Source organism: Pelodiscus sinensis, chromosome 19, assembly GCF_052426305.1.
Source record: "Pelodiscus sinensis isolate ZL-2025 chromosome 19, ASM5242630v1, whole genome shotgun sequence".
Lineage (NCBI taxonomy): Eukaryota > Metazoa > Chordata > Testudines > Trionychidae > Pelodiscus > Pelodiscus sinensis.
In genome coordinates, this window is record NC_143070.1 from 20,100,793 (window position 1) to 20,128,673 (window position 27,881).

Genomic DNA, 27,881 nt, shown 5'->3' on the forward strand with positions numbered 1-27,881 from the left:
TTTAGAATCTAAAGGTTTATTAATAAAAGAAAGAAAAGGTTGAGAGTAAGGTTGATACTCTCAACCTTACATTATATACATCATATACATCAATCAGCAAGTTCTTGATGATCTTAGTGGAGATGTTACAGACTGCTAGCATAAAAGTCTTTGGCGTACATCATATGTCAGGATGAGTCAGCAATCCTTCCCCTGTCTCTGTCCTTAGCAAGACTGCATCTGGGATAAGAAGCAAGACTGAAGACAAGATGGAGCCCCCCCTCATGGCATTTGATATTCATTTCTGGTGTCTCCCAAGCTGGAGATAATCACATGGTCAAGTGACCTTTCTGTTTCATATGCCAGCAGCCACTGGGGCATGGCTGCTTTGCAACTTTTCACACGCATTCCTCAGGTGTGTATTGGCCACCTGGAGAGCCATTGTCCTTGGAGCCATACTGAATAGCATAGTCACTCATTGGACATTCCTTCCTCATGACAGGCAGTCCATACTAGCACCAGCAGAGCCCATATTCATAACTCCCCATACAAACTCCAAACAAGTACATGAATACCATACATAGAATAAGCAAAATATCAACTTTTGTTTGACACCTCACATGGCCTACTTTGTACCAAATGTGGGGCAAACAGTTCCCCGTGATCACAGCAGTGAATTGTATGCTCACCTTAAAATCCAATAATGTGACAGGGGCCTCAAGAAAGGGTTGGAATCTTGAGGAAGGATCTTGGATACAGAAAGAGGCAGGTGTCTGGCCAGGAGTAAGGTACAGTATGTGGCCAGGAGAGAGCCTCCTTTTTTTTGTACCCTGTCAAAGAAAGCTGGGGGTGCTGGCTGCTGGGGGAAAGGGAATTGAGGAGATTGGGAGGGGGTGTCTACGGGATGACAGCAAATATTACCTGGCTTTGAGCCCCCTTACAGCAACATATCTAGCCACACTGTCCTGGTCACTCCAGAGGAAGGCTCTTCTCCTGCAGCAACCACAGAGACCAGGACCAGCCCCGGACACTGTAGGCACCATTGCTGCACCCATTCAGTCCAGGGCTGGAGGTACTGCTGCTGCAGCCATGCAGCCCAAGACCAGGACCAGCCCCAGAAGCACCCCTGACATGGCCATGTGGCCCTGGCGGCCAGCAGTGCAGTGACAGCAGTGCCTCTACTGCTAGCCTCAGGTTGCGTGGCAAAGACTCAGCCTAGCGCTGCCTCCTCTCTAGTGGCTACACAGCATGAAGAGGGGGTGGGGCTAAGCTCCTTCTCCCTCAGCACATGCTCATTTGGAGGTGGGACCTGGCACTGCCTTGTGGACAGGATCAAAGCCTTAGGTAGGCTGGATTGTGCCAACAGAAAACAATTTGTTCACCACTACTATAGGGTTTCTCACCTGTGTGGGTTCAACTATAAGCCACAAGACTTGAACTCTTTCTATAGCATTTCCCAAAGTCAGAGCAGTTGAAGGATTTATCTCCTGTAAGAGTTCTCTTATGGATAACAAGGTGTGACCTCTGACTGTAGCATTTCCTACAGTCAGAACAGCTGAATGGTTTCTCGCATGTGGGTTTTCCTATGTCTAACAAGGTGTGAGCTCTGACTGAAGCTTTTCCCACAGTCAGAGCAGCTGAAGGGTTTCTCTCCTGTGTGGGTTCTCCTATGTGAAACAAGGCTTGAACTCACACTGAAGCTTTTCCCACAGTCAGAGCAGCTGAAGGGTTTCTCTCCTGTGTGGGCTCGCCTATGGCTAACAAGATGTGACCTGTCACTGAAGCTTTTCCCACAGTCAGAGCAGCTGAAGGGTTTCTCTCCTGTGTGGGCTCTCCTATGGCTAACAAGGTGTGAGCTCTGACTGAAGCTTTTCCCACAGTCAGAGCAGCTGAAGGGTTTCTCTCCTGTGTGGGCTCTCAAATGGCTAACAAGGTGTGACCTCCGACTGAAGCTTTTCCCACAGTCAGAGCAGTTGAAGGGTTTCTCCCCTGTGTGCGCTCTCCTATGGCTAATAAGCTGTGAACTCTGACTGAAACTTTTCCCACAGTCAGAGCAGTTGAAGGGTTTCTCTCCTGTGTGGGCTCTCCTATGGCTAACAAGCTGTGACCTGTCATTGAAGCTTTTCCCACAGTCAGAGCAGCTGAAGGGTTTATCCCCTGTGTGGCTTCTCCCATGGATAATAAAGTGTGACCTCCGACTGAAGCTTTTCCCACAGTCAGAACAGTTGAAGGGTTTCTCTCCTGTATGGGCTCTCCTATGGCTAACAAGGTTTGACCGGTCACTGAAGCTTTTCCCACAGTCAGAGCAGCTGAAAGGTTTCTCTCCTGTGTGGGCTCTCATATGGGTAACAAGGTGTGACCTCCGACTGAAGCTTTTCCCACAGGCAGAGCAGCTGAAGGGTCTCTCTCCTGTGTGGGCTCTCCTATGACTAACAAGGTGTGACCTCCGACTGAAGCTTTTCCCACAGTCAGAGCAGCTGAAGGGTCTCTCTCCTGTTTGGGCTCTGCCATGTTTGATAAGAGTTGCACAGTCACTGCAAGCACAAGGTGAATGTTGATGGGGGATTTTCTTGTGAACCATTTTTGTGTTTGTTTTCAACCTTCTGCTCCTGTGACTGGATTTACCCTGTCCTGCTCCTGGATAGTTTCCCTGCTGCCTTTGTAGGCTATGCTGACTCATACAGGTCTCCCCTTTCTCAGGACTCTGAGAAACATGCCCTTCACATCTTCGTACTAACACCCCACAAGGAGCCATTCGCTCAGGTCCTTCCTCCTGAAGACTCCTCTCACTGATCTCATTCAGCATCTCATCACCTGCTGGGATAGAGAGAGAAACCACAGAGGAGTCATTCCCTGTGCTGAACTGAAAGACAAATTCTGAATGGAGAACAGAAAATGGGGGACACACCCAAAGAATGGCTGGAAAGACTTAATCATGAGCTGAGTTCACCCTGCTCCCCCATAACTCTTTCCCCACCCAGCACGCTCAGACTGGAGTTGAAGACAGGTTGAAGGGCCAGTCACACTTGATGAAAACACATAACCAACATCTGCTATGAGAACACAGAAATTGGTTTGAGTCAGTTTAGCTGATTTCTCACCTGTGTGGGTGTCACTGATGATCTCCCCTTCCTCACAGCCTTGGAGATCCGGGATCTGCAGCTCATTCCTTCTCTCTACCCAGGAGAGCACATGAGCTTTGGAGCCTGGAAATCCTATTTGGGGAGCAATTGACCAAGTGCTGATCTTGTTCATTAAGGTCTGTGCCATTACTGCTTCCAAAGCCAGGATCTGAGTCTCCTACCCAGAAAGGCTCCTTCCCCACCTTCCACAGACTGGTCTCTGGCTGGTACAACATCCCAGAAAACACTAATTCCATTCTCTCACTACCATGTTGGGAATAGCCCAGCTGACTCCCATGGGGAACTGAGCGCTCTGCTCCACTCTCCAGGATACAACTCAGTCTCCCTTAGGGCCTGTTCCACACTTGGGCAGGACATGAACACACTGCTCACAAGTGGAGAGCTCTAGGACTTTCAGGACTGACAGACACCCCTAGCCAGGACTCAGATTTGAGCTGCCAGGTCACTAGGGCTGGGAGGGAAAGGATGCAGCAGAGCTCTAGAGGGCTCTGCCCACAGAACTCTTGGCTGGGGGAGGACTTGCCCTGTTCTTGGGCTCAGATGCTCTTCTTGAGCCAGGAGGCAGCAGGGGAAGTTATCTCACCAGGAAAATAAATCCTTGGCTGGCCACTTCTGGCCCTGCCTATGCTCCATATACCTGATCCTGACTGACAGTGCATGGGTGCGCCCTGTCAGCGGCCCAGAACAGCTGTCAGTCCTGCAGACAGCCAGGGCATTGCCAGGCTGTTCCTGCGGCCAGCCAAGGTGGAGACAAGCTGGGCTGCTTCTCTGCTGCTCCTCCAGCTCAGCTCCCCTTCTACAGCCTTGGTTCTACTCTGCCAGCAGCAGCAGCCCTGCTCTTGTGGCCAGTTGGGCCTGCCATTTGGTGCCCCTCTGGCTTGCACAGAATCTACCAGAGGCAGGGAAGGACTCTGAGTTGGCGCCTTTCTTCCAGCGGCTCAGCAGAATAGCACAAGGGGATCCTGCAGATGCTAAGGGCAGCTGCACCCAGCCCCACAACTCTGGTACCTGCCATTCCTGCCTGGGCCCTTCCACTGACACCTTTGGCCAAGGCACAACATGGGCAAGATTGGGGGTTCCAAAGTGAGACCTTGGCTGTGGGAAGAGCAGTACTGCTATTGTGTCACTAAACCTCCTCTCACACGGGATCCAGGATTACTTGGGCAGATACTGTTGATATTGGGGGTTCGGGCAATGAGGGACCCTGAACCAAACCCAACCCAGCTGCTCCAGAGCCCACCCAGCTTCTGTAACACAAGGGGATAGGAATCCTCACCCAGCCATCTCACAGCCCCATAATTCTCCTGCATCACATCCCTGTAGAGTTCTCTCTGGCCCGGATCCAGCAGAGCCCATTCCTCCTCAGAGAAATACACAGCCACCTCCTCAAAGCTCACGGGCTCCATCATGGCCATTTCCTGTCCCTGGCTCTGCAGGCCTGGGGCTGAGCTACAGTCAGACATGGGTGCTCTGCAGCCTGTCAGGGGAATTGGAGACATTTCAAAAAGGGCTTTAATACTTTCCACACCCCAATTCTGCCCAGACTCTGTCCCTGGTGAAAAACATGCTGGACTCTGCAGTTTTGGGCAAACGTTGAGTCTAGATATATTCCATAAACACCACACACAAGTTAGGTCCGAAAGCCGTATTTAGTTCTCTCAATATCTGGCTTGAGTTACATTACTTAGCCTGCAACAATGGGATTCAGTTCTCAGCACCCAGTGTTTCTGCTAACAAGCCACATATTCATCTGCCTGAACACGGACACAGGTATAATTTACTTTGGGCTGCTGTATTCATAATCCTTAGTCTTCCTACATTGATTTGCAGCCCCAACTTTGGTTCTCTTATCTGACACAGACTTTATAAACCCTCTCCACAACAGAGAGGAAGTGAAGTTAATATGAGTATTCAGATACATATTATTAAACATGTATGCTGAGTGTTTGCAGGATTAAGATTGTAAAATTCATGGATTCATGGCATCAGAAGATATCCTTAGTCATGCAGTCTGTCCCCTCTGTGGCATAAGCCATTACACTTAGCCCAGCTACCCAGGCACAAAGCTCTGTTTCGCCACAGCATGTTTTCTAGAAAGTCACCCAGTGCTGATTTGAAGACATCAAGAGATGGAGAACCCATCAGTTCTTTGCTCATTTGTTTCAGCAGCTAATCCACTTACCCATCAAATATTTGTGCCTCCTCTCTAGCCTGAAATTCTCCTGCTGCAGCTTTCAGTTATTGGCTCTCACTGAGCTGTATCCACTAGACCAGGGATGGGCAATTCATTTTGATGGGAGGGAGGGGGGGAATCCTAGATTTTGGAAAGTGGTTGAGAGCTGCACTCTTCCAAGACATTAAGCAGGAAATAACAGCGTATGGGATGGATATTGGGAGAAGAAGGGAGCTTTGGGTGAGGGCTTGGGATGCAGGAGGGAAAGAGGGGTCTGGGAAGGATCTTGGGTAAAGGAGGCAGGTGTGATCTGGGGTACTGGATTAGCCAACTACTCTTGAGATATTTAAAGTAAAGTTAATTTAGAGAAGTGGCTGATTGGACAAATAAGGGGCTGAGGGTTTCTGACCATGAAGAGCTTCTTGCATACTTGGATGCAGGAAGAAAAAGAGTTTGGGTATGTGGAGTGGGGGGGCAGAGAAGTTGGGGTGCCAGAGGCAAACTCTGGCCAGGAGATTTACCTGAGTGACTCCCGGCCAGCAGCCAAGGACCTCTCTGAGGCAGGCAAGGAGCCTGCCCAACCCTCGCACAGGCTGCAGGGCCATGTGGGTGTGTGAATAACTATAAGCCGGAGGGGAGGGGGCACATTGCTTCTTTGCTGGCCAGAAACCAGCCAATGAGATTGTTCTGGGGGTGGAAGTAGTGCCTCAAGTCTTCCCCCTTCACCTCCAGTCTCACCTTCACTTTCTGAGTGGCTTGCAGGTGGGAAGTGGCAAGTATGGAAGTAGCCCATTGCTCACCTAGCATCAGTGGGCCGGATCAGATGGCCTGGTGACCTGGATCCAGCCCATAGGCTGTATTTTGCTCAAGCCTGCACTAGACCGAAGAGCCCTTGCTTATTCAGCAGTTTCTCACCATGAACAAACTGATACCATGGAAGCCAGTCAGCTCTCAGCCTTTCAACCTATTTATTGTTTGAAACCAACCCCATATTGAAACCGACTGAGCGATGAAATCTGAGCCTGAAGGTGCTGTCTGTTGTGTGCTTTAACTTCATCCCTTTAGTATCACAAACCCATAGACCAGCGTTTCTCAAAGTGTTCACAGGTCCCCATGCAGTGCCCCTGGGACTCCTCACTGATCACTGGATTAGATTTAGGGTTGTGTGTGCCGTGATTGCTGGGTTTCATTCGTAACTTCAATGACAATCCCATGAAGATGTTTTCACAGGAATTTTCTCACACCCGAAAAACTCACCTTGTCTGAAAGCTCCCAAGGATTTTCCTCTTGCTCTCTCCAGTGCCGAGGGCAGAGTGTCTGGTGGGGGAAGGGATAAGAGAGGTGAGATTCCAGGCTCTCCTCTTTATAACAATGTCCCCACTATGAACTCTGCATTTCACTTGTATCAGAGACCAGACAGAGATACACTCAAGTGTTTAGTATGAAAATGTCTGAAACTTTCCATGTCCTCTCTCGCTTGGGCACCTCCCAACAATGGAGCCAACATCTCTGCAGCCACATCCCCGCCCCAGGAGACAAACTGAAAGTGAGATTTACTTTTCCCTCCTCATCCCCTCCCACTTGGTTTCTCTGTCACTACCACCTCTTGTCATAACCTAGAGCTGTTCTGGGGGAAGTCGTTGCTATGACATTAACTTTACCTATCTCGACACCAACGGGAGGCTCAGAGTTTGCAAACACCTGGCTCTATTTGCAAGCAGTTGACTCTGTTTGCTCAGTGCCTCTAAGGACAGCAGCATGATGGGGCCGTCATTCTCCATGTGGGAATTGAGGGAGGGGAAGGTTGGCTTCAGAGGCCAGATTCGATAGTTTCTAATACTTAAACAACTTTCCCCTACTCCATCCCTTCCAGGTACCTTTGAATTCCCTCAGAGATTCCGACAGCGCAATTGTTTTCTGGGAGAAAGCATTGACTTGTTCTTCCAGTTGAGGGGAAATCTCCTCTGGCAGCTGGAACTGCCCCATCTCACACCTGGACAGAAACAATTCCATGTGATTCTATTTCATTTACAGATGATAAGATATGGCTAGTGATAGAAATGTAGCCATGTTAGTCTGGTGTAGCTGAAACAAAAAACAGGACTAGATTTGGCTAGTGAGTCTCAGCTCTAACAGGCCTGGAGTTAGAATTCCTTGAATTCCCCTAGCCTGAGAGCAGGGGCAACACAGTCCATGGCTGTGCAACTTCCCCCTGAAAGGTCCCACTGCTGTTCTTCACCTATGGCCCAGAGAGACCAGCTGAGGAGAAAAGTGGAACAGAGTCTCAATGGCCAATTCACTCTTAGGCCTCCGGGCGATAAGGGACAGAAGGTTCCCAGGTGAAGGGCTGCAGGAATCTGCCCACTAGGAAATAGACCGAGACACCAGCTCCTTCCTCCCAAGCTCCTTCCACACACGCCTCCAAACAGCTCTCAGGTAGGACAGACTCTGGGTCCCTGCTGCCCTGGGTTGAACGTGCCCAGTAGTGACAGAACCATATTCCAGTCCCACAGTCCTGAGGCAGCCAGTCCCCAGGTAGGTGACAGCTCTAGGAAATATCTGAAGTCAGACTGTGCCCCTGAATGGAGAATTCCAGAGTCTGCTGTGCAAGGATGAGACCCTCAGAATTAAGTGAGTCAGAGACATTTCTATCCAACATCTGGCTGTAGAGCCCTGGGGAGATGTGGTGCTAACATCAGCCTCAAGCTCTTTCCCTGCGCTGTGCAGTATGACAGGAGTGCGAGCCACCTACCTGTTCAAGGTGTTTCTGACATCCTAGAGAAAAGAGACAGAAAAGAATCTCAGCTGCACTGGGCATACACTGGACACACATAGGGAAGGCATTTTACAAATATGGGGAAGAGACGCCCTGACCTGGCCCCAGGGCCATAGATTCTGTGAGCTAATGGGGCTTTGCCGTCTCTCTGCAAAGCACAACAGTGACTCGCATGGCAGCAATGCACACGCCGAGTTAAGCCCAGATCTGATGGCTGGACCCGAGTGCTTGTTATTCAGGAGCGTCTCTTCCCTGTGTGGGGAGCTGAGATGTTTCTCCCTCAGTCTCACCTGCAGGAAATCACTCACTGGCTTCTGACACGTCCCCTCCAGCTCAACGATCTGCTCGCTGAGACGGGAAATCTGTGCGGAGAGTTTCCAGTTAGCGTCAGTCTGGAGCCTCCTAATCTCCTCATACAACTTCTCCAGCTGGGCCAGCAGGAGTCGCTCTTGTTCCTCCAAGAACTGCCGCAGCTGCTGAAACTTGGCCACAATCTTCGGCCTCTCGGCTTGTGTCTGTTTCTGTATGAAAACAGGGAAAGGTCTGGTCAGAGGCATGGATGGAGCCAGGGGCCCTTTCATGGGGAGATAAGTGCGCAGCAAGGACAACTTCTTGGAAAACCCTAAAATTTATGACATTTGATTATATTCTGTGGGTATTAGGCAAAGGAGTCTCTCTCAGCATTTCCTTTGGCCCAAATCCCTCTGAAAGGGATGTTCCCATGTCTGCCATGGGCAGCATCTTCTGTTATTCATGGGCACTAGCAATTCAGACTCAGAGTAGGAGGAGGCAGGACTCAGCAGTAACCTGACAGAGAAACCCAGGGAGGAAAAAGAAACTAAGTGAGTAGACTCAGCAGATAGTCCTTAACAGGGACATTCAATTCCCTTGGAGAGGATTTCTGGGAACGTCACAAGAACTGCACATTAACTCATTCTCTGACATGGAAGCTCAGGGCCTGTCTATGCATTGATCTAACCTAGTAATTCATGATCCATAAGAAACAAAAACAAGCCAAAACTCACAAAGGAAAAGTTAGTGGACATGATATGCCTTGACTTTAACAACGCTTTTGATATAGTCTTCCACAATATTCTTGCCAACAAGTTAAGGGAGTATGGACAGAATAAATGGACTGCAAGGCAGATAGAAATCTGGCTAAACTATCAGGCCAAACGGGTAGTCATCAACGGCTCGATGTCAGGTTGGCGGTCAGTTTCTAGCAGAGTGCTCCAAGGACTTGTTCTAGGGCCGGTTTTGTTCAACATCTTTATTAATGACCTGAATGAGGGGATGGATTGCACCCTCAGCAAGTCTGCAGATGACACTAAGGGTGTGTCTAGACTACAGGGTTTTGTCGACAAAAGTGGACTTTTGTCGACAAAACTATACCTGCGTCTACACTACCGCTGAGTTCTGTCGACATAACGTCGACAGAACTCAGCAGTTTTGTCGACGCTGGTAAACCTCATTTTATGAGGCATAACGCCTTCTGTCGACAGAGTTTCTGTCGACAGAAGGTGTTATTGCATGTAAACTGTCCTTTGCGTCTACACTACCATGTCGACAAAGCAGCTTGCTTTGTCGACAGAACTGAATGTAGTGTAGACGCTCTTTTTCGACAGAAGTTTTGTCGACAGTATCTGTCGACAAAACTTCTGTCGACAAAAGCCTGTAGTCTAGACGTACCCTAAGATAGGGAGAAGGTAGATATGCTGAAGGGCAGGGATAAGGTACAGAGTGACCTAGACAGATTAGGAGATTGGGACAAAAGAAATCTGACGAAGTTCAACAAGAACAAGTATAGAGTCCTACACTTGGGATGGAAGAATCCCAAGCATTGTTACAGGCTGGGGACCGAATGGCTAAGTAGCAGTTCTGTAGAAAAGGACCTGGGGATTACAGTGGTTAAGAAGCTAGATATGAGTCAACAGTGTGCTCGTGCAGCCAAGAAAGCTAATGGCATATTAGATTTTATTAGGAGGAGCATTGCCAGCAGATCTAGACAAGTAATTATTCCTATTTATTTGGCTCTGGTGAGGCCACATCTGGAGTATTGTGTTCAGATCTGGGCCCTCCACTATAGAAAGAATGTGGACGCATTGGAGAGGGCAACCAAAATGATGAGGGGGCTGGAGCACATGACCTATGAGGAAAGACTGAAGAATTTGGGTTTGTTTAGTCTGCAGAAGAGTGAGGGGGGATTTGATAGCAGCCTTCAACTTCCTGAAGGGAGGTTGCAAAAAGGATGGAGAAAGGCTGTTCTCAGTAGTGACGTATGGCAGAACCAGGAGCAATGGTCTTAATTTATAGTGGGGGAGGTCTAGGTTGGATATTAGGAAACACTATTTCACTAGGAGGGTGCTGAAGCACTGGAATGAGTTCCCTAGGGAGGTGGTGGAATCTCCATCCCTAGAGATTTTTAAGTCTCGGCTTGACAAAGCCCTGGCTTAGTTGATTTACTTGGGATTGGTCCTGCCTTGGGCGGAAGGCTGAACTTGATGATCTCCTGAGGTCTCTTCCACCTCTCTGATTCTAAGACCACACAGGAGTTGGCTTCGTTACACAGCCCTCCTACTGCCAATCCATAGCCACAGGCACTTACCAGATACTCCTTGGTTTTCCTCTCTGCTGTCACTTTCCATTCCAGCAGATTTTCTCTCTCTTTCCTCAATCTCTTCAAATGGGTCTCCAATTTTTCCTGAAAACAGAAATAAGCAGCAGGACAAAACCCATGAAATGTTGGGAGCCCATTTGTCTGCCCTTAAGCAGCACAGACCCAGTTTTGTGGAGCTCTGTTCCTGTCTGGTAGGCACCAAGTCTTGGACTTGGCTTTTGTCCATTTAAAAAGAGACAGCAGATGCAGCAGGATGCTGGTGAGGGTGGGGGATGGATTGGTGGTGGCACGTTTGTAAAGAATGATGCAAGTGGGCATTAGGAAGGCAAAAAGGGTTAAAAATACCAATCATGTAACCGTCCACAATTTAATAAGTTACGGTCTTTTTAATCTGCTGACAGTCAAGGCTGGTAGCAGACATGGGCTCTCCTGGGGTCGGAGATCTCTCGTGAGGTCTGCCAGAGGTGGCCACAAGGACTGCCAGCTGACAGGGACTCTCAGCAGCTGCAGACTAACGTTAGCTGCCAGGGACGGTTATCTGGTAACTGGCACCGATAAGCATTATCTCATCAGTTAATCAGATTGACCTCTTGCTACAACCCAGTCAAATTCCAGTGGTGACTGGCATGGACCTGCACTGCCTGGAGCCCTGCTGTCCAGCCCAGTGACCTCCTTTAGCACTGGCTGCAGCATCTGAGTTTAAACCCTCATGGAGCAGCTCAGGAGTTCAGCATCGCAGTGAGAAACCTCCTCTCCCTGCTGGGCATACAGCCTCTAGCAAGGCATCTTTCCCTTCTAAGGGTCACACTTCATCACTTTTCACTGATGCTCAGAGGCAGAGGAAGTGTAGCCTGGTGGTTAATGTAGCCATGGACTAAGCCTGGAGAGACCAGTGTTCGGGCTAAACTCTGTCACTGATGGGCTTGGTGATCATGAGCAACTTGCTGCTCCGCTTTCCCTTCCTATTGTTTGTCTAACGAGACTGTGACCTGCTCAGGGCAGGGATTGTCACTTGATGGGTGTTATGCAGGGCCTAGATGCCACTGCAGGTCTACAAGGCAAATTACAAATGTTTACTGCTCCCAAGAATGTGGGTCAAAGCTCCGCCCCCCAGCCCAGCTGTGCCCCTCCCCCAACTCCCACAAGCCCCAAGTTACAATCAGTAACTGCTTGTAAACTCTTCTCCAGTCCCAAGGCAGCTCACTCCTATAGACTGGACTATAGCTCCTGTGATCTAAACCTCTGATTATTAACACCTTCCCTCGTACAAAAACCTTCCTGTCACCAGAGGAGGCTGAGTCTCAGAGAAATGTTTCCCACATCGGGTCTCTGTAAAGACTTGATATAAGTTGACACACAACCAGAAGATTGTAAAGCCTTCAGGGTACAAGAAAAATAAAAAGTCGTGTCACACCTGTGCCAGGGAACAGTCGGTGAAATTAGTCTGTAATTAAAACCCAACCTTATTTCCCATTACACTGGACAGCAGCTCTGTACCTTGTACTCCTGGGTAGCTTCCTTTATGGGCAGCACCATGGGAGCCTGGAAACTCAGCCGCTTGGCTAGTTCTGCCATGTTTGCCAGCTCCCTGTTAGACTGGAGGGTTCCCTGCTGCGCAGTGTCTCTGCACTGAGGGCTGAGGCAGTCCTGGTAGACATTGTGCCCACACTCCAGAGTGACAGGGGCTGTGAAATCCTCCAGACAGACAGGAGGCATCGCTTCCTCCCAGAGACTTTCCACAGGGCTCTGTGCAGCCATGGCTGACTCTGGGCTGGAGATCAGGGAGAGTTCAATTTCCCAAGCTTATCAATGTAGGGGCAGGTCCGGAGCATGTGTCTGTGGGGCATCAACACTGATGATAAAAAAAGTCAAAATTAAAAACCGACCCTCCCCCCCGCAAAGCTTTGCTCACTCACTGCCCCCACCAGGGCCTCCATTGGGCCCCTCAGCCACCTGCCCCAGCCAGAATCGTGTCTCTGAGCCATTCACACCAGGCCCCCTCCTCATCCTGTGTTGAAATCCCTCCCCCGCACTCTGCATTCCCCTCTCATGACCCCTGTGTGCGCGACCCCAATAGCTAAAGCCAGACCCACAAGCAGCACAAGAATGTGGATCACAGCCCCGCCCCCCAAACCAGCTGTGCCCCTCCGCCAACTTCCACAAGCCCCAAGGGAGGGGAGAAGACGGGTCCGAGCCAGAACCCCCCAGGGTCTGAAGCCCCCTGCAGCCAGAGAACGCCCCACCCCACCCAGCCTCACCTCACTCTGCTCCACAGCGCAGCGAGCAATGGCACCAACAACTTCCTGCTGCGGGCCTCAGTGGGTGGGCGGGGAGTGACGGGCGGGAAAGCACGAAAACCCGGTTGCAAGGAATAGAGGGGGCCCCATAAGAACGCGCATGCGCAGAAGGACAGTGACTCTGCTGAGAGTCCAGCGCCGGGGTTTAGCTCAGACCGGGAGCTTTCTGGCCACGCCCCATTCCCGGCGGGTGGGGCTCCCCCGGCCAGAGGTTGATTCCGCCACTGGAAGCCGGGTCGCAGACCGGCGGCGGCGGCGGCGGGGGACATTTGCCGGACGTGCAGCAACGTGCTGTCCCACGCGGGTCCCTGGCTGCGCAGGCCGCCCCACCCCCACCCAGCGGGCCATGGAGCTGCGGGGCGATGGCTCCAGCTCCCCTGGGTTCTTGTAGAGTCGGATAAACCCACCCCCGGCTGTAGGAACTGCCCCCCCCCCCATGATTCTCTGTTGGCCTGTCGCTGCTGGGGGCTGGTATCACTCCTGCCCCCCCCCTTTGCTGCTTCTCCTGTTCCCGGCCCTCAGCCCCTGGGCAGTGCGCTGGGACATTCCCACCCCAGTGCGGCCCCTCTCCCGTCTGACTGGCCATGGGGTACAGGCTGGGATGGGGGGAGGGGTCTGTCAGTTTCCCCTCCTACCTCTCTCCTGCTTTTCCTCCAGGGCTGGGTGGTCCTGGCGGCTGAGACTTTCCTATTCCCAGCACCATGTGCTGCTGACCCGCTCTGCCCCTCCCCCACACCTGTCACCAGCCCCTAGGGCAGCAGTGCAATGTTCCCATGGATACAGGATATGCCTGTCACAATGAGTGACCTCTGCCTTTGCCCATCCCCCTTGGGGGCCCCAGAACACGAGGCCAAGGGCCCCTCCAGTGGACAGGTCTGGCCTCATCTCTTTCTCCCCCATTCCTCTGGGCTCTTCCCCCACCCTGCCCAGAGAGGAGAATCCTTGGGGTGCCAACACAGCTGGGGCCAATGCAGGACCATCCCCCTGGGAGGAGGGGATCCAAAGCTGCCCCTGGCTGATGGGCTGGCCATAGCAGCCTCTGCCCAGGGCAGATGGAGGGTGCATAGATCCTCCAGACAGTTCTTACTGTGACGTAAATGGGTAAGAACTTCAGAGGCAGTTGTAGGGAGACTCAGATTCTCCACCTGCGTAGGGTGGGGGTGGGGACATAGGCTGGGGGTGCTCATGGGCTCCCCACCACTGTTCCCTGTAAGCTGAGCACTTGGACAGCCACTCAGGAGAGATTCAGGTGCTGCCCAGCTGATTAGCAGAGCCTGTGTTTCTATGGGTGGTGCACATCTGCACCTGCCTTGGTGCACAGAATGACATTTATTCTACACAGATGGAACCAATTCAAGGGAACCCTCCCCCCACCCCGCCCCAGGAGAACAGCCTGAGTGACAGACAGCCTGCTCCCTCCCCAAGCCCCATAACACTCTGGTTTCTGCCTGTCCCAAAGAAGTGTTTGCCCCAAGTCACTGGCACCTCCTGGCTGAAAGCAAACCCAGCGCCTGCAGCCAGTCCTATGGCACCATCACGAATGGTGCCATCATTACTGGCCCAGAGAAGGGAATGAGAGTTACTCGCAGGGCAAACACAGCAGCTGGACACACGGTGCGCTCCTGCCTGGCCCAAGGGAACAGAGGCGCCTCTGGTGACCCAGCTCTGTGTGTCCTGTAGCACCAGCCCATCAGCTGCAGATCCCTCAGTTTGTGCCTAACCCCCCCCCCCCCACAGCCATCCCCCTTCTTCCCTCCTCCCTGCCTCACCCCCAGCATCTATGCCTGGGAGAGAGAAAGTTCTTTCTGCCCTGGCTTCTCCTTCCTTCCCCCAGAGCTCACACTGCTAAGAGGAATGTTTGGGGCCTGGCTCCTCTTCAAGGGCACAAGGAGGAGGGGAGCAGCCAACAGAGTCTTTTGCCCACAATGCTCCCCGGTTGCTTGTCTGGTGTCTCAAGCTCCCTGTGCTAAGCAGGAGATGCCCCTGCCTCCCCCCCAACACACACACCAGGGTCTCACACTTGTCTCTGCTCCTTTCTTGGCCTTGGGCTGCTCCTGGTGTCACAATAAACCCTCGATCAGCCCCTATGCAACACTGAACCATCACCCAGCGCCACAGGCACAGCCCGTTCCAGGGCATCAGCACCTGCAGCAACCCCCCAGCATTTCCCAGAGTCCAGGTTCTGCCCCCATCTCTCCCAGTCCAATGCTTGTTTTAATCACACACATACTCTGGGGAGCCAGCTGGCTGTTGGTCTGACATGTGCCAGTGCCCAGGAGGTCTGGGGACTAGGCATGAGCTGCCACCAAGTTGGGCAGGGTCACCCAGGCCTACATGTCTATGGTGAGCAGTTGTGCAATGCACACTGCACACTGACCGTCATGGGGAGCCATGTCACAGTGCTAGATGGGCTCATGAATCCCTGGGGTGTGAGATCCTCGTCCACTCATGTGCCTGCATGGTGGGGGAGTGAGCCAGGGTCTCCCTAGCTGAGGGGGAGAAGTTATGAGGGGTGGGAGAGGGGAGCTATGAGGGGATGGGGGCAGGGCGAGAGGGGGAGGGATGAGGGAGGCAGGTGTCGACTTTGGGACTGGAAGCCCCTGGTCCAACAGGCTCCTGGAGGCGCCAGGCAGCGCCACTGGCCCAGGCTGTTGAACATCCAGTTTGCGGCTCCACAGGCTCCCTGCCAGCTTCTGCGCAGCCCGTGGGGAAGCCCCTGAGTCTGCTCTTAGCATTGATGGGGGGCCTGGAGTGCAGGCTCTACATTGACATGACAGGGATGGACCAGAGGGGCTGTATCTACATTGACACAATCTTGCGCAAATACTCTTTAACATAAGAGTTCTTGCGCTGAAGTATTTGCGCAAGAGAGCGTCTACACTGGCATGTGCCTTTGCGCAAGAGATGTGTTGCAGAGTTTACCTGGCGCCCCTCCCCCACCAGACCTGAGTCTGCCCAGACCCCACCCTAGCCCCGCCTCCCACATCTGCCCCGCCCCCACCAAGTCCACGCGAAGCCGCCTCCGCTGCTAAGCCGCGACCCCCTTGGCAAAGGCTTTTAACGCGCGAGGGCAGAGAGACTGGCAAGGGCTGCACGAGAACCGCTGCGCATGCGCAGTGCCGAGGCACTAGCAGACAGGGGCACAATCTCTCTCAAGGTGAGCCCCCCCCCCCCGGGACCAACCAGAGGAGCTGGGCAGAAGCCAGGATTGACCCACGTGGGCGTCTCGCGGCCCTGCCCGCTCAACAAAGGGCCGGTCCCAGCGCCTCGCGCGCACCCACCGCAGCCTCCCCCGCGCAGCCACGTGGGACCCAGAGCGGACCCTGCAGCGTCAGCAGCGCGCGCCGGTCCCGCTCGGAACCTCCCACTTCGGGACACCCCCCCCGCCCGCCAACCCCCAGTGTTATTACACGCGCTGCAAATACCCCGCCCCACCTGCGGCCGGCTCCGGCTCCGAGAAGCGGAAGTAGCCTCTGGCCGGGGAAGCTCCGCCGGAGGGGGCGTGGCCAAGCAGCTTCCGATCTGAGCTAAGCCCTGGGACTGGACTGTCCTCGGAGTCGCGGACTTGCTGTGCATGCGCCTTCTGACGGTTCCCCCTCCCCCCAGTCCCCATTCTACTCCGCCGCCCGCCCGTCACTCTCCGGGCTGCAGACTTCCCCGCGCTTCCTGAGCCGCGGGGCGCCGGAGCGGGGGAGGCCGCAGTCCGGCGTCAGGGGCTGTGACCCGCCGTCCTGTGCTGCTCATGGGTCCGGCGCGGGTTATCGGGGCGCGCCCGCTGAGGGCAGGGAGCGGGGAGGCTCCGGTCGGGCAATGGCCTCGCCTCGGGCCGGCCTCCCTCTGCAGTCGCCCCCTCCCTTCTTTGAGTTGTTGGCGCTTCATTATACTCACGCTGGCCTGGCGCGGGGGGAGCTGGGTGCCAGAGGGGCTGTGAGGGGGCTACAGATTGTGCGGGCGGGGATTTGAACACAGGGTGGGGAGGGGCGCACAGACGGGGGCGAGGTCTGGCTGGGGCAGGTGGTTGAGGGGCCCTGAGGAGGCCCTGGCGGAGGCGGAGAGTAAACAAACCTTTTGAGCCTTTTTTGGTTTTTAATTTTGATTTTTTGTATCCTCAGTGCTGGTACCCACACCCCCCCCCCTCCCGGACCTGCCCCTCCATTGCTGAGCTCAGGGAAGTGACACGTCCCCTGTCCCCCAGCCCAGAGGCAGCCATGGCAGCAGAGAGCCCCGTGGAAAGTCTCTGGAAGGAAGTGACGCGTCCCGTCTGTCTGGAGGATTTCAAAGTCCCTGTCATTCTGGAGCATGGGAACAATTTTTGCCAGGCCCCCCTCAGCCCTCAAGGCAGAGACACTGAGCAGCAGGGACCCCTCTGGCCCAATCGGCAGCTGGCAAACATGGTGGAACTAGCCAAGCCGCTGAGTTTTAAGGCAGCAAAGAGAACAAGATGGGACAGGGTGTGTGGGGAGCATCAGGAGGCTCTGAAGCTGTTCTGTGGAGAGGCTCAAACTCCCATCTGCGTTGTGTATGACAGATCCCAAACTCACATGTTGATGCCCTTACAGGAAGCTGCTCAGGAGTACAAGGTACAGAGTTGCTGTCCAGTGTGATGGGAAATAACATTGGGTTTTCATTACAGGCTAATTTCACTGACTGTTACCGGGCACAGATGTAAAACAACTCTGTAAAGCAGTGGTCTCCAGCCTTTTAAAGTATGAGATCACTTTTTGGATCTAAGTGCCATCTAGGATCTACCTCAAACCCAAATACTCCTGCTGACCTCCTTTGTGACCCTTCTCCAAGACCCCGCCTCTGCTCACTGCATCCCTTCTCCCTCCCCAATCCTTCCTTCCTTCCTTCCTTTCTTTTCATCAGGGAGGGGCAGAGGGTTGGAGTGGAGGAGGGGGTTCAGGCTCTGTAAGGGAGTTGGGGCTCGGGGTTAGAAAAGGGGTTTGGGGTGCAGGAGAGGTACATGACTAGGAGAGGGATTCAGGATACAGGCTCCAGCTGAACACTGCTTACCACAGGTGGCTCCTCTGTGGTGGTGCACTGGGGCTAAGGAAGGCTCACCCCAGCCCCACTCTCAAAAGCAGCCTACAGACTCCCTCTGTTTGTGGAGCTAGAATGCAGGGTGGGAGAAGGAAACAGCTCCAAGGCAAAGGGCAGGAGATGTGCAGCAGCAGGGAGAGGGGGCAGCTGAAGTGCTGCACTTGATAGCCTCTTAGCCAAACCAGTCAAGATCACCTGTCAGAGGCTCCAAGATCTACTGGTAGATCCTGATCTACTGGTTGGTGACCACTGCTGCAAAGCCTTCATGGTACAAGAGATGCTGTAAAAAGTAAATGTTCTGGCTTTGTGGCAACTTACATCATAAGAATGGCTGTACTGGGTCAGACCAAAGGTCCATCTAGCCCAGTAGCCTGTCTGCCGACAGTGGCCAGCATCAGGTGCTCCAGAGAGGGTAGACTGAAGACAATGATCAAGCAATTTGTCTCCTGCCATCCTTCTCCAGCCTCTGACAAACAGAGGCTAGGGACACCATTTCTGTCCCCTGGCTAATAGCCTTTTATGGACCCAACCTCCATGAAATTATCTAGCTTCTCTTTAAACTCTCTTATAGTCCTAGCCTTCACAGTCTCCTCTGGCAAGGAGCTTCACAGGTTGACTACACGCTATGTGAAGAAGAACTTTCTTTTATTAGTTTTAAACCTGGTAGTCTTTACAGATACGTGATGTGGGAAATGTTTCTCTGAGGCTTGGAATCCTGAAACCCAGCCCTCACTGGTGATAAGAGGGGTGTTTGCACAAGGGAAGGTGTTAATAATCAGAGCAGTTTAGATCACAGGAGCTAGAGGCCACTCTGTCAGTGAGCTGCCTTGGGACTGGAGAAGAAGAGGTTACAAGCTGTTACTGATTGGATGAACAGGAATAATAATCTGTCATTTGCCTTATAGATCCGCAATGACGTCTGGGCCTTGCACAATACCCACCAAGGGAAAGTCCCTGCTTTGAGCAGGTCACAGTCCAGTTAGACAAACTGTGGGAATGGAAGGTGGGGCAGCAAGTTTCTCATAGTTGCCAAACACATCAGGGATAGAGTTTGGTCCCGAACTCTGGTCCAATTGTTAGGGTACGTCTAGACTACATGCCTCTGTCGCCAGAGGCATGTAGATGAGGCTACCAGACATAGTAAAATGAAGCGGCAATTTAAATAATCGCCGCTTCATTTAAAGTTACATGGCTGCCGCGCTGAGCCGACAAACAGCTGATCAGCTGTTTGTCGGCTCAGCGCGATAGTCTGGACACGCGGGTGGCGACATCAAAGGTATTTGTCGACCACCCAGGTATACCTCATCCCAGGAGGCATACCTGGGTGGTCGACAAATACCTTTGATGTCGACACCCGCACGTCCAGACTATCGCGCTGAGCTGACAAACAGCTGATCAGCTGTTTGTTGGCTCAGCGCTGCAGCCATGTAACTTTAAATGAAGCGGCGATTATTTAAATCGCCGCTTCATTTTACTATGTCTGGTAGCCTCATCTACATGCCTCTGGCGACAGAGGCATGTAGTCTAGACGTACCCTTAGACTATACTGCTCCCTGTCCCTCAGCATCACTGAACAGTGATGAAGTGTGGCTGTTAGGAGAGAAAGGTGCCTGATAAAGCCCTAGGTTCAGCAGGGAGAAGAGGTTTCCTACTGGGATGCTGAACTTCTGGGCTGCTCTGTGAGGAGTTAAACTCTGATGCAGCAGCTGGCACTAGATGAGGTTGCTGGGCTGGATGCTGTGTGGGTCCCGGAGTGCTTTCACTCCACCCATAGCAGGGTTTCAGGAAGCACAGGTCTATGCCAGGCAGAACTGGGATTCAACTGAATTGTAGCAAGAGTTCAAACTAGTTAACTGATGAGTTAATGTTTTTCGGTGCCAATTACTGGTTAAACTCCCCACTACCCCTGAAGTGCCCACTTGCCTCTGGCAGCTAAAGTCAGTCTGCAGCTGCTGGGCATTCCCATTGACCAGCAGTTCTTGTGGCCACCCTGGCAGACCTCACAAGAGATCCCCAGGAGAGCCTGTTTCCACTATCAACCCTGCCTGTCAGCAGCTTAAAAAATACTGTCACTGATAAAATTGTAATTGGTTACAATGATTATATTGTTAATCACCTGCATCATTCTTTATGAATGTGCCACCACCAATCTGTCCCCCACGCTCGTAGGTGTCCTGCTGCATCCGCAGTCTCCTCCTGTGTATTTTTCTATGGACAAAGCCATGTTCAGGGCTGAGTCACTGCTAGACAGGGACAGAGCTCCACAAAACTGGGACTCTCTTAAAGACAGACAGATGGGCTCCAAACATCTAATGTGGTTTGCCCTTGTGCTTATCTCTGTTTTTTCAGGAAAAATTGGAGACTCGTTTGAAGACTCTGAGGGAGGAGAGAGAAAAGCTGCTGAGAAGGAAAAAAACAGCAGACGGGAAAAGCCAGGAGTATCTGGTAAGTGCTTGTGGCTAGGGACCAGCAGGGACTGGCAGTGGGAGGGCTGTGTTAGGAGGCAGACTCCTGTGTGGCCTTGGTGAGGTTGGGCTTGTTTGTGTTTCTCCTGGATCATGAATTACTGGCTGAGATCCATGTGTAGAAAGGCCTTGAGCATCCGTGTCAGTACATGAGTTAATGTCCATCCTTTGTGGCTTTCCCAAACATCCTCCCCAAGTGAGCTGAATGTGCCCCTGTAGGACTGTCTGCTAACTTGGTGCATTTATATGTTTGCTTCTTTCTCTTCCCTGGATATCTCTGTCAGGCGGGTGCTGAGTCCTGCCTCCTCGTGCTCTGGATCTGAATTCCTAGAGCCCATGAATAACAAAAGATGCTGCCCATGACAGACATGGGAACATCCCTTTCAGAGGGACACAGGGCAAAGGAGATGCTGGAAGAGACGCATCTGCCTAGTAATCACAAAGAGTCAAATGTCACAAATTTTAGGGTTTTCCAAGAAATTCTCCCTACTGCGCACTCAGCTCCCTGTGAAAGGGCCGTGGGCTCCATCTATGCCCCTGACCAGCCCTTTCCCTGTTTTCATACAGAAATGGACCCAAGCCAAGAGGCAGATGATTATGGCTGAGTTTCAGCAGCTGCTGCAGTTTCTGGAGGAACAGAAGCAGTGACTCCTAGCCCAGCTGGAGAAATTAGATGAGGCGATTAGGAGTTTCCAGATTGACACAGGAAATCTGCACGAAGAGGTTCCTGACAGTGTCAGCGAGGGAATTGGGGAGATGGAGGGGACATGTCAGAAGCCAACAAGTGAATTCCTGCAGGTGAGACTGAGGGACAAACATCCCAGCTCCTCACACAGCAAAGGGGGGCTCCTGAATCACAAGTTCTGGGTCCCAGTTGTCAGAACTCAGTGTAACACCCTGTGCATTGCTGCCATGTGAATGACTCTTGTGCTTTGTAGAGTTACAGGCACAGATCTGTTAGAGATAACAAAGCCCCATTCACTCAGGGGATCCATGGCCCTGGGGCCAGGGCAGGGCCTCTCTTCCCAGGTTTGCAAAATCCCTTCTCAGAGGTCCTCTGTGTGTGTCCAATGGGGCTGAGATTCTTTTCTGTGTCTTTTTTTCTAGGACGTCAGAAACACCCTGAGTAGGTACGTGGCTCTCACTCCCCTCACACTGCACAGAGCAGGGAAAAGGCTTGGAGCGGATGTTAGCACCACATCTCCCCAGAGCTCTACAGCCAGATGTTAGACATGAATATCTCTGATGCATTTAATTCTGAGGGTCTCATCCTCGCACTTGAGACTCTGGAATTCCCCATTCAGGGTCTGACCAAGTGTTTCCTAGAGCTGTCACCTCCTTGGGGATTGGTTGTCGCAGGACTGTGGGGTGGAACATGGGCCTGTCACTGCTGGGCACTGACCACATTCAGCCCAGGGCAGCAGGATCAAGAATCTGTCCCACTCGAGGGCTGTTTGGAGATCTGAGCTGAGGAGAGGGGAGCTGGTGTCTCAGTCTAATCCCTAGTGGACAGATTCCTTCAGCCCTTCACATGGGAACCTCCTCTCCCTCAGCGTCTGGAGGCCAAGGAGTGAGTTGGCCATGGAGACTCTATTCCCCTTTACTCCCCCAGCCAGTCTCCCCATGCCAGAAGTGAAGAACTGAAATGGGATCTTTGAGGGGAAGGTCGCATGGCCATGGGATATGTTGTCCCTGCTCTCATGCTGGGAGAATTGGAGGAATTCTAACTCCAGGCCTGTTAGAGCTGAGACTTACAAAATACATTGAATTGTTTCTGTCCAGGAGTGATATGGGGCAATTCCAGCTGCCGGAAGAGATTTCCCCTGAACTAGAAGAACAAGTCAGAGGTTTCTACCAGAAAACGATTGCTCTGTCGGAGACTCTGAGGGAGTTCAAAGGTACCTAAAAGGGATGGATGTGGGGAAAGTGGTTCAAGTATCTGAGACCATTGAATCTGGCCTCTGAAGCCAACCTTCCCCGCCTCAATTCCCATGTAGAGAATGACGGACCCATCACTCTGCTCTCCTTAGAGACACTGAGTGAACAGACCCAACTGCTTGCAGATAGAGCCAGGGGTTTGCAAACTCTGAAACTCCAGAGATCAAAATGTCTAAAGTTACTGTGATGGCCACGTGTTCTGCCACCATATCTCCAGGTTATGATAAGAGTCTGTAAGTGAATGAGAAAGCAAGTGGGAGGGGGTGAGGAGGGAAGAGTAAATCTCATGTACAGCTTGTCTCTCCTAGGACAGGTGTGAGGCTGCAGGGATATTGGCTCCATTGCTGGGAGGTGCCCGAGTGAGAGGAAATGAAAGGTTCAGACTCTTTCATACTAACTACCTGAGTATGATTCTGTCTGGTCTCTGATACAAGTGAAATGCAGAGTTCAGAGTGGGACATTGTTATAAAGAGGAGAGCCTGGAATCTCACCTCTCTTATCCCTTCCCCCACTAGACACTCTGCCCTCTGCACTGGAGAGACCAAGAGGAAAATCCCTTGGAGCTTTCACACAAGGTGAGTTTGCTGGTGGAAATTCTTTAAGTGATGTGAGAATTCCTCTGAAAACATCTTCATGGGATTATCATTGAAGTTACCAACCAAACCCAGGGACCACAGAGCACACAGCCCTAAATCACCCCGTGATCAGTGAGGAGCCCCAGGGGCACTGCATGGGGACCTGTGGACATTTGGAGAAACACAGGTCTATAGGTTTGTGATGCTAAAGGGGTGAAATTAAAGCACAAAACGGACGGCACCTTCAGGTTCAGATTTCACTGCTCAGTCAGTTTCAATGTGGGGTTGGTTTCAAACAGTAAATAGGCTGAAAAGCTTCTTCACCCAAACTCCCTCCTAGACCCCTCTACCTGTCCTGCATCCCAAACCATTACCCCGAGCATCCTCCTTCTCCCAATGCCCATCCCAGATCCTCCATTTCCTGCATTTATGTCATGGAAGAGTGCAGCTCTCAGCCACTTTCCATTCCACCCCCAATGAAAATTTGTCCCACTTTTTCAAATGGATACGGCTCAGTGAGAGCCAGTAATTGAAAGCTGAAGCCAGACTATTTCAGACCAGAAAAGAGGCACAAATGTTTGATAGGGAAGAAGATTAGCTGCTGAAACAAATGAACAAAGAATTGGTGGATTCTCCCATCTCTTGATGTCTTCAAATCACTGGGGGACTGTGTAGAAAATACACTGTAGGGAAACACCTTTGTGCCTGGGTAACCGGACTAAGTGTAATGGCTTGTGCCACTGAGGGCGTCAGACTGCATAACTGAGGGTATCTTCTGATCCCATAAATCTTAAGTTCTCATCCTGCTAACACTCAGCACAAGTGTTTAATAATAAGCACACCTATTTAATAATACCACCACCATTCAAATGCTTAACTTCATTAATTCTCTGTTTTGAAAAGGGTTTATAACGTCTCTGTGAGATGAGGGCAAAGTTTGTGCTGCAAATCTGTGAATGAAGACTAAGAGTTTTAAATACAGCAGCCTGCATTTAACCTATGTCTATGTTCAGGCATGTGAGTATGTGCCTTATCAGAAACACTGGGTGCTTAAAACTATATCCCATTGTTGCAGATGCAGTAATCTTGTAACTCAAGCCGGGTGCAGAGAGAAATGAATATAGATTTGGGATCTAACTCCCGTGTGCTATTAATGGAATATTTAGACTAAAACTTTTGTCCACAGTGGCAGAGTCTAACACATGTGTCACGTCACTAGGGACAAAGCCTGCGGAGAATGGGGGTGTGGAAAGGATTAAAGCCCCTTCTGAAATGTCTCCAATTCGCCTTCTCCACCTGCCAGGCTGCAGAACACCCATGTCTGTCTCTAGCTCAGCCCCCAGCCTTGAGAGCCAGGGACAGGAAATGGCCGTGGTGGAGCCGGTGAGCTTGGTGGAGGTGGCTGTGTATTTCTCTGAGGAGGAATGGGCTCTGCTGGACCCGGGCCAGAGAGCCCTCTACAGGGATGTGATGCAGGAGAATTATGAGGCTGTGAATTGGCTGAGTAAGGATTCTTGTCCCCTTGGGTAACAAAAGCTGGGTGGGCTCTGGAGCAGCTCTGTTGGGTTCGGTTCATTATCATTCATTGTCTTTGCCCACAATGTCACAAGTATCTGCCCCAATAATCCTGGCTCTTCTGTGAAAGACTGTCCCCTCCATGTCCCTTCCCAGGAAAAGCAGGTTGAGGGACATAACAGTGGAGCTGCTTTTCCCACAGCTAAGGTCTCAGTGCGCTTCCCCCCTATCTTGCCCATCTTGTGCCTTGACTGGAGGTGTGCGTAGAAGGGCTCAGACAGGAACAGCAGGTACTAGAGGTGTGGATCTAGGTCTGGCTGATCTTCGTGCCTGCAAGTTCCCCTTGTGGCAGTGGGCTGAGCCACTGGAAGGTGGGTGCAGTTCCGAAAGTCCTTCCTGGCTGTAGCTAATCTCTGTGACATGCTGTTCTTGCCAGTGGGAAGGGCTGGATGCTGGGGCTGAGGGAGGGTGGATGAGGCAGTTCACGCTCTGTGAGTATTTTGTCCAAGGTAGCTCTGTAGTAGAGAAACGTGAGCAGAGCTCTCCTTGCATTTCAGGCACAGGCTGGGTTTCCTTTCAGAAGTTCAGTTTCATTCTCTCTGGGGCTCACTTGCCTCTGTGTGCAGGGGAGATAAATTACGTCATCTGTCTTGTCTTTTTAGAGTCGAATATCTTTGGGTAAGGACTTTTTCTTCCTGTGTGAATGTCTGGCTTTGTGCTCAGGAGACCTGTGTTCAGTTATCTGCCCGTCACAATCTTCTTGTGTGACCTTGATCAAGTCCCTTAGACTCTCTGTGTGCAGTCACCTCTCTCTTTAATAGCTATTCTAGAGTGTCCCTATTTCTCAGGGCTCGGAAAGATACCTACATTAAAGAGGGATAATGCTTAGCTCCATATGTGCACCCCAATAGCACAGTGGAGTCCTGATTTACACCAGAGTTCCCAGATGCTGCTGTGATTGATAATTTTGCTTCCCACAGCGACTGCAGTGCCATTAGAATTTCTGCTAGCGCCGCAGATCGTTGTTATGGCTGTTCAGGGCGGCTCTTTCTGGAGCTCTGATGCCAGCAGCACTGACAGAGCCTGCGGCTTATCCATGCAGCACAGCTCAGGGTTGCCACTAAGAAAGATCCAGGCTCCATTTGGAGGCTAAGGCACTCGGCCAAGTTTATTGTGAAAAGGAGCACGGTGCTAGTGTCCCAGCTCCTCAGGCACAGGTATAGTGAGACTTGTTCCAACCCAATAACAGTACCAGCTCAGTCAGCAGTGAGAATGCTGCCCCTCAGCCAGCATCAACATGCCCCTCCTGTGACTTCTCATACATTGACACAAACGAGATGCATGTTGTTCCGTGTGTTCTACCCTCTTAGCCTCCTGCCTGTTTCTTTGAACAAAATGTCCGTATCCATTATCCCCTCATCCCACTCTTGTGCACAAGGGTTAGTGTCTTTCTGAGCCATTTCTTAGGACATGTTTGCAGCTACTGCGGATATTTGTGTGTTGATTGGCCTCTTCCTGCTCAGGAATGTGCTTTCCTGGTTAATTGGTACCCAGTGTTTGACCATTTTGCCAGAGCTCAGCCTGTTCTAGTTAAAAAAGAATGGACATACACAGCTGCAATAAACCTTTTGTGAAGTGTGCTGAGTGCTACGTCAATGGGAATGTTCTGATGTGATGACTATGTTTATCTTATTTAACAGCAGTAGCACAATGATCTCCGTGGTCATGTCACAGGTGGATCTTCTGAACAGAAAATGAAGTTCCAAGAAGGGGTGCGGCCAAACCTGAGGGAAACACGCTCACAAGGTGTAAAAGTGATAGATTCTGTGCAACCCTGGAGGGGCACCAAATCAAAGGCCAGGCTGGCCACAAGAGCCGGACTGGAAACCACACAAAGGCTGCTGCTGGCAGCTGTAGCCAGACAGACTGCCCCCACCCCCATCTCATCCATCTTATTTTCCTCTCTGAAGCATACAGGGCAGAGAAGGAGCAGTAAAATCAGCATAGTCTATGCTGGCTCATCTGATCCTGAGAAGCTGAAAACACAGATATGTGGAGAGAGAGTGATTAAGTCAATAAGCTGGCCTCGAGGCTGCGAGAACTGCCCCCGGCTGGCACCCATGTTGATTCGAACACACACACAGTCCCTGGGAGAGGAATTTCCCACTGAGAAAAGAATCCCCAGTAATTCCAATTTAGTTATCTCTCTTACAAGTGTAAATTAAGTTCACAACTCCCTTGTAAGAACTGGTCTCACAAAAGACAGACCAGCCCCATTTGGCATGACAGACAAGAAAAAGAAATACGTGACCCCATGAGTATAAAGGTGGTACAGCAGCACACTCTCTTTTGAGTGTCATTCTACCCTCTACCTGCTGGTCAGGTTAGGTGTTTGACCTCCCGAGGTTCTATGGGGACGCCCACCTCGTATTTTTGTCTTTCCTAGGAATTGAGGGACCGGCCCTGGCCTGACATGCTGGAGTCGAGAGGCACAGAAGGGGGTAAAAATTGTACCTGGATGTGGTCCTCTGTCTTAAGTGTACACATAGAAAGAGTAAGCTGTTACTTGGTACCATTATTTCTATCTTTATCTTCTTTGTAACCATTTTTAAGATCTATATTTTGCTAGTAGTTAAGAAATAGAGCAATAGCCATTGTGACCATATGATTTATAAGCTTCCTCAATAAACCTGTAACTGTTTAAGTTTTAACCTGACTCCTTCAGTTGCTGTAACAGAACCAGGCACAATTTAAAAGAACTTCAGCCGGTCTTAAGGGACAGATATAGGGAGCCCTGACCGTCGGCTGACAGAATCGTAGAACAGAGGCTGCATAGGGGGAGCTGAGCAACAGCCACAAGCACCAGAGAAGCAGCATGTCCCAGCTCTGCTCTGGCATGCCCCAACAGAAGCCCAGCGCCATCCTGGGCAGGCATGGGAATGGCAACTGTTGTGGCAGCTGGCAGGGCCCAACCAGACACAGGCAATTGCGATCAGGAGTGTGGCACATAGGCAGGACATGAAGCAACCAACCAAGGATTCCCTTAGATGCTCAGGCAACTTCCTCTGCCTCTTCCTGGCCCGAGTAGAACATCTGAGCCAAAGATCAGGGCAAGCCCAGCCTACCAGCCAGGGGTTTTGTGGACAGTGGCTTGGGGAGCTAGACATCTGCTGGATGCTTCATCTCCAACTCCTAGTGACCTGCCATGTGGCAGCTGCAGTCTGAGCCCTACCTGGGGACCATAGTGTCACACCTTCATGACCTCACTAGAGCTTCCTATCTGAGCAGTGTGTTCCTGTCCATCCAAGCGGATGGAACGGGCTGTGAGGGGGACTGAGTTGTACCCTAGAGCCGTGGTCA

The 27,881-nt window shown here is 51.6% G+C and overlaps 3 protein-coding genes across 6 annotated transcripts in view; 1 reads left to right on the plus strand and 2 right to left on the minus strand.

Annotated features, from left to right (window-relative positions):
* LOC102449784 (uncharacterized) lies at nt 1–16,541 on the minus strand. The gene is given in 11 exon segments (XM_075912837.2): nt 1–1,549; nt 1,551–2,793; nt 3,081–3,194; nt 4,399–4,599; nt 6,553–6,612; nt 7,173–7,288; nt 8,048–8,070; nt 8,362–8,592; nt 10,677–10,772; nt 12,186–12,540; nt 16,421–16,541. Coding segments are annotated over 10 exon segments (2,502 nt in total). The 5' UTR covers nt 12,447–12,540; nt 16,421–16,541; the 3' UTR covers nt 1–1,392.
* Nucleotides 1–27,881, minus strand: part of LOC102443998 (uncharacterized) — a 293,825-nt gene that overhangs the window by 231,907 nt on the left and 34,037 nt on the right.
* LOC102448988 (E3 ubiquitin-protein ligase TRIM15-like) lies at nt 16,526–27,232 on the plus strand. Of its 4 annotated transcripts, XR_016347349.1 has the most exons (7): nt 16,526–17,565; nt 20,378–20,473; nt 21,061–21,291; nt 21,601–21,623; nt 22,276–22,391; nt 22,947–23,006; nt 26,222–27,075. XR_016347349.1 is itself a non-coding variant. In XM_089771192.1 (6 exons), exons 3-6 carry the CDS (start codon nt 21,167–21,169, stop codon nt 26,991–26,993), a joined length of 327 nt encoding a protein of 108 aa, XP_089627318.1. In that variant the 5' UTR covers nt 16,593–17,565; nt 20,378–20,473; nt 21,061–21,166; the 3' UTR covers nt 26,994–27,232. The 4 variants fall into 4 exon arrangements, 3 of the variants coding, with proteins under 3 accessions (XP_089627318.1, XP_089627319.1, XP_089627320.1); XM_089771192.1 differs by lacking the exon at nt 21,601–21,623 and having other exon boundaries at nt 16,593–17,565; nt 26,968–27,232; XM_089771193.1 differs by lacking the exon at nt 21,601–21,623 and having other exon boundaries at nt 16,593–17,565.

Coding starts and splice junctions, on each gene's coding strand:
- LOC102448988 (XM_089771192.1), top strand. CDS start 21,167: ATGAGGCGATTAGGAGTTTCCAGATTGACACAGGAAATCTGCACGAAG. Junction 21,292..22,275: donor CAACAAGTGAATTCCTGCAG/GTGAGACTGAGG, acceptor GTTTCTGTCCAG/GAGTGATATGGGGCAATTCC. Junction 22,392..22,946: donor GACTCTGAGGGAGTTCAAAG/GTACCTAAAAGG, acceptor TTCCCCCACTAG/ACACTCTGCCCTCTGCACTG.